The 5,919-nt window shown below is 49.1% G+C and overlaps 1 protein-coding gene across 1 annotated transcript; it reads right to left on the reverse strand.

The window, feature by feature from the left end:
• Positions 1–2,393: 2,393 nt before the first annotated feature.
• On the reverse strand, positions 2,394–5,691 carry LOC120064746 (RNA-binding protein 5-like). The gene is made up of 7 exons (XM_039015361.1): positions 5,656–5,691; positions 4,637–4,788; positions 3,527–3,710; positions 3,227–3,300; positions 3,022–3,108; positions 2,722–2,851; positions 2,394–2,519 (listed from the first exon to the last, which is right to left on the reverse strand). The coding sequence occupies exons 1-7, from the start codon at positions 5,689–5,691 to the stop codon at positions 2,394–2,396; spliced, it is 789 nt and encodes a 262-aa protein (XP_038871289.1).
• Positions 5,692–5,919: the final 228 nt, after the last annotated feature.

Genomic DNA, 5,919 nt, shown 5'->3' on the forward strand with positions numbered 1-5,919 from the left:
GGTGATGCGGAGGGCCGAATGTACCCCTGTCCCAGCGATTCAGTGACATATGTCTCCATAGCCACTGTCTCCTCCTGGGACAATGGGTACACGTGACTCATAGGAAGTGCAGCGTTCTCCAGGAGGTCTATCGCGCAGTCCCCTTGACGATGGGGTGGTAATTGGGTCGCCTTCCTCTTACTGAAGGCGATAGCCAAATCGGCATATTCAGAGGGAATGCGCACGGTGGAAACCTGGTCTGGACTCTCCACCGTAGTCGCACCAACGGAAACTCCTATACACCTGCCTGAACACTCCTCTGACCACCCTCTAAGAGCCCCCTGTCACCAGGAAATCACCGGGTTGTGCTGAGCTAGCCAGGGAATTCCCAACACCACTGGAAACGCAGGTGAATCGATAAGGAATAGACTAATCCGCTCCTTATGACCCCCCTGCGTTACCATGTCCAGTGGCACCGTGGCCTCCCTGACCACTCCTGACCCTAATGGTCGGCTATCTAAGGAGTGCACGGGGAAAGGTAGGTCTAACGACACCAGGGGAATCCCTAGCCTTAACGCGAGCCCCCGATCCATGAAGTTCCCAGCTGCGCCTGAATCGACTAGTGACTTATTCTGTAGAGAGGGAGAAAACCCAGGAAAAGAGGTTAACACAAACATATGACCGACAGGAAGCTCTGGGTGAGTCTGGTGCTGACTCAACTGGGGTGACCGAGTAGTGCTCCGCCTGCCCTCCCGACTCCCAGACGAGCTCCTCCAGCACCGGTCGGCCCGTGTGTCCTCGCCGACCACAACTGGTGCAGGAGGAAACTCCTCCTCCGGCCCCCCTCGATGCAGCCCCCCCTAACTCCATGGGGATGGGAGCAAGAGGGCCTGGGGGTGGAAATAACAGGGCCTGTTCCGGACGCCCGCGGGCAGCCAGCAGGTTGTCCAGACGAATGGACGTGTCTATGAGTTCATCCAAGGTGAGGGTGGTGTCCCGACACGCTAGCTCCCTGCGGACATCCTCCCTGAGGCTACATCGGTAATGGTCTATCAAAGCCCTGTCATTCCACCTTGCTCCTGTGGCCAAGGTCCTGAACTCCAGGGCAAAGTCCTGCGCGCTCCTCGTCTCCTGTCGCAGGTGGAACAGCCATTCACCCGCCGCCTGACCCTCTGGTGGGTGATCGAACACAGCTCGGAATCGGCGGGTGAACTCGGGGTAGTGATCCCTCGCCGAGTCTGGGCCATTCCACACTGCGTTAACCCACTCCAGGGCTCGTCCTGTCAGACAGGAGACGAGGACGCTCACGCTCTCCTCCCCTGAGGGAGTAGGACGGACAGTCACCAGGTATAGTTCTAGTTGGAAGAGGAACCCCTGACACCCAGCCGCCGTCCCATCATACTCCCTAGGGAGCGCCAGACGCAGAGCTCCGGAGCTGGATGCTGAAGCAGAGGTAGGAGGTGCTGGTGGAGGGGGTGCTGAAGATGAGGTGGGAAGGCCACTCCTCTTCCATCGGTCCATCCTCTCCATCATCAGATCCATTGCCGATCCTATTCGGTGGAGAATGCTGGTGGGATGGAGGACCCTCTCCTCCATCGACGGGAGAGGAGGTGCGGCTGCTCCTGCTGATTCTATTTTGAGGGTGTGGGATTCTGTCACGGAATACTAGGTGTGTGAGGGAAGAATCAGGCGCAGAGAGCAGAGAGTTCCATAGGGAGAAGTGAACTTTAATATGGCACCAAAAGCAATGCCCAAAACACAGGGCGCGAAAAATATGGACCAACCCAAAACACAGGGTACCCGGTCCGGAGCACGAACACACCCAACAACACAAACACGTAACACAAGAATAATCCCGCACAAAACAAGGGCGGGTAAACTAGCTTTAAATAAGGAAGCCCATCAGGCAAACACAAATAGACACAGGTGCAACTAATAAGACAAAACAAACAGAAAACGGAAAAAGGGATCGGTGGCGGCTAGTAGGCCGCCTGACACACAGGAACTACGAGAAGCCCACCAAAGACGGTCTGACTAATGACAATATTGGGAACAAGATGCTGCAGGCAATGGGCTGGTAAGAGGGCAAGGGCCAGGGCCGCAACCAGCCGTGCAGCCGACCAACAATATGTGTTGCATTTATATTTTTGTTCAGTATATATGGAAGGGAAAAAAATACATTAAATGGACAAGAACTAGCTTTGCCTGTGGTTAATAGAATGCCTGATATCTTAATTATTTATAGCTGTTGTACATGACCACAGAAAGGAAGAACAAATAAATAAACCAAACAAAACACTTAAATAACAAATGTACATGCTCCTCTTGTTCTTATCATTTTCACAGTGGTGGGGATAATGGGCAGGTAACAAGGGTGTAGGGCTGAGGAAGGAGGGGACGGCTGTAGTCCCTGTTCATGCAAGCTCTATGAAGTGTGCAAAGATGGCCTTGAGCACGGTGTCCTTGTAAGTGTCCGATGCGTAGAGTTCGTAGTTGCTTCCCTTGATGCCCAGGCGTGTGCCCTTGGTCCGTAATGATGCCTGTGGGGAGAGGGCAAGAAGATGCTTATTAAAACAGACAGATTGGGATCAGGCACCCCTCAGGTACACCTGCTAATTGGCCACACATATACAAACTCAACACACCTTCACACACCAACCCCATCTGCCAGGAAACAGCCCAGGGACATGGAACTACAAGCCATCTTTGCAGGTGCCTCTATAGTTTCTAGTTTTGTCTGACAGTGATGGGTGCAGTGATGCACGGCTGGTTGCGGCCCTGGCCCTTGCCCTCTTGCCAGCCCATTGCCTGCAGCATCTTGTTCCCAATATTGTCATTAGTCAGACCGTCTTTGGTGGGCTGCTCGTAGTTCCTGTGTGTCAGGTGGTTGAGAAGAGATGGGAATTAATCAAATTGTATTAATCAAATGTAATTCATTTGTTAGTTCTGTTTACTTGAATTGATCAAGGCTATAGTTGGACAATAACATATGTTAAGGGAATATGAGACCCCCTGCTTTTGAGATAGGGGGGGACAGGAAGCTGATAGAATTTCTTCTTCTTGGGCGCTGGTGGTTCAGGAACACCATACCTATCCCTTCTTTCAGCTGCTCTGTCTCTGTATTTCAGCAACACAGAGAATCACAGAATAATATCAACATGATACAACTCAGAGGTGTCATTGAATATCTCGACTTTCTAAAAGTCTCCCTGTGAATGGTAGAAATCTTCAAAGAGTATAGCCTACCTCTATATCTTTTCTCTCCAACTCCTCCAGCTCGGCTTCCAATAGTTTGGATCGTCTGTGAATTTCCAAGTTTTGCTAAAACGATTAACAGAATAAAAAGGTTAATACCCCCCGGGAACTATGCAATTCACACATTTAAAAGGCACGACTAGTCTTGGCATGAAAGAGCAACAGAATGCATGTTCTCACCTTGTTTATGCTAAAGGACAACTGCACACCCTGAGCAGATGGCAGGGCTAAAAATAACCCAAAATATTTCCACTCAGACTCATAGAGATTAAAGTGTCATCCTGCTGCTTGCCATCCTGCAGGTCTGAAGCTGTTGGTGCCGCAGCAGTGCGTCTTCGCTAGGGAACTGCCTGAGACAGAGCAGACAGGCCAACTTCCTCCAGTCTGTCTGACCGCTCATCACCTCCAACTCCCTGATCTGGGTCTGCTGCCTCCTCTGGGTCACTGTCCCCACTGTAAACTGCCACCAGGCTACTCTGCAATACACACACAAACGTTTTACTACTAAGTGAGAACCATGCTACATTACACAAGCCACTGGAGAATTGAGGGCCGGGCTTTCCAATAGGGCTAGATACACAGTGACAAAAAATCTCACCACAAGATGGCCTCCAAGGAGCTAAAAACACTCCTAATCCACTCCTAATCCAAACAAATATATTTGCATCCTAAAACGCTTCATTGTCATCTAAAGGCGTCCGCATGCTTCCCAGCCGAAACAGCTCAGAAGAGTTTGGACATATATTATGATGACATTTTGTGACGTTTTTGGACTTCGGTGAGGGATTTTTCGGCTGTTCGGGCACACAAAAAATGTTCTGAAGGCAAGTCGAAGTTCTAAGCCGCATTCTACGCCCCTTCGTCAGTGATTGGTCAACAGTAGCGATTCTTCAATAAAGTTATTGTTGTCATTCAACGAGAGACGACTCGTTTTCATGCACATTTTTTTATTGAGAAATACTGCACCAAACATCTTAGTTAGATGTAAAACTGCGCGACTAAGATCTCCTCTGCAAAAACGTAAAGAATGATGAAAGATTTCTTGAGTTATCTTAAATTAATTCTGACTATTTTGAGGAAGTGTATACTGGCTACGGTGTTTCAAAACAGATGAACAGTACTATTGCAACTTTTTTCTCATTTTTCAAGTGAAGGTCTTTTAGGGAGTCATGCTGACGCCTTAAGCCTCTTGCTTACCTTGGCTGGGGTCTCTGGCTCTCCCTTCTTCACCAGCTCGTTCTTAACAAGGTGGGTCTCAAACCCTCCACCATGCTAGAGGAGCAAAACACACAACAGCTCATTGACATCACTGACACACTCATCATCGTATCAAACAGGTCATCATCCTTCACTGATCCAGGAACTGCTGCACCTTGACATAAGGGTTATAATCATAAGTAACTTTTTCTCAAAGAAGGTGGAGAAGCCTGTATTGGCAGCGGCAGCCTCTCTCCTGTCCTCATCCCTGTCCTGCCCCAGGCCCTGGAAGCTGCTCTTGAAGCTCTCCTTCTGCTTGTTCAGTCTATTGGCCCAGCGCTCAATGTCTTTAGCTATCTGAGATGGTAGAGAACACTTATTATTACTGTAGCTCACTATAGGCACTAGTGCTTCAGTATGGGACTTCCTGCCTGCCTGCCTGCCTGCCTGCCTGCCTGCCTGCCTGCCTGCCTGCCTGCCTGCCTGCCTGCCTGCCTGCCTGCCTGCCTGCCTGCCTGCCTGCCTGCCTGCCTGCCTGCCTGCCTGCCTGCCTGCCTGCCTGCCTGCCTGCCTGCCTGTTACCTGCTGGGCAGACTTTCTCTTGGGCTTGTCGTTTTTCTCCTTTAATTATTTGCTTGATGAGGCTTCTGAAGAGGCCTGTTCTCAGATGGAGTTTGCAGCTGTTGTGTGGTTTCTGCTGCTGCAGGGATGTAAGTCTGTGTCTCACTGTTCCAGAATAGGTACTGTTGGGTCTGGGAGTTGTAGTAGTACTACAGGGAGAAAGATATACATAATATATGATATATTATTCATTATCCATTTTCTGATAAAGCAGAAATATGTTAGGGTCATAGTACAGAACTGTCTGTGGATCATATAGACTGAGCAGCATGGAGTCAATCACCACCTTCCGGAGACACCTGAAACCCCACCTCTTTAAGGAATACCTAGGATAGGATAAAGTAATCCTTCTAACCCCCCCCCGCCCCTTAAAAGATTTAGATGCACTATTGTAAAGTGGTTGTTCCACTGGATATCATAAGGTGAATGCACCAATTTGTAAGCCGCTCTGGATAAGAGCGTCTGCTAAATGACTTAAATGTAAATGTAAAATGTAATGTTCATAACAAGCAACATGAATGTTGATGTGAGTCATTAAGCCCTATTTGTATGGCTGGATGAGGTCATGCTTTTAGACCTGTGCGGTCTGGGACTTAACCACACCTGCTTCAGGGCCTTCACTCCTGGTGTAGCTGCCATTAAGATACACACACCATGTTAAGTCCACCATATCGATCAAACAGTCTGAGTCACTAGTTGTAGTGTTAAGATGGACTGTGTAGTAGACATGGGTCTAAATGGATTCTTACCTCCTAATATTCAGTCTCCAGGAGCAGGAACACAGACTGGTCTCAATAACTAGACGTAACATAGTAAATGTAAATCCGGGACACTCGAAATAGCATGGACGTATAATGCAAATGTTTA

The sequence above is a fragment of the Salvelinus namaycush genome, chromosome 20 (genome assembly GCF_016432855.1).
Source record: "Salvelinus namaycush isolate Seneca chromosome 20, SaNama_1.0, whole genome shotgun sequence".
Taxonomy (NCBI): Eukaryota; Metazoa; Chordata; class Actinopteri; order Salmoniformes; family Salmonidae; genus Salvelinus; species Salvelinus namaycush.

What these genes read in the sequence shown, in the direction of transcription:
- LOC120064746 (XM_039015361.1), bottom strand. Translation starts at nt 5,691, where the DNA reads ATGGCAGCTACACCAGGAGTGAAGGCCCTGAAGCAG. An exon ending in TTGGAGAGAAAAGATATAGA is followed by an intron (nt 3,109 to 3,226) that starts GGTAGGCTATAC and finishes ATTCTCTGTGTT; the next exon opens with GCTGAAATACAGAGACAGAG. An exon ending in AAGAAGAAGAAATTCTATCA is followed by an intron (nt 2,852 to 3,021) that starts GCTTCCTGTCCC and finishes CCTGACACACAG; the next exon opens with GAACTACGAGCAGCCCACCA.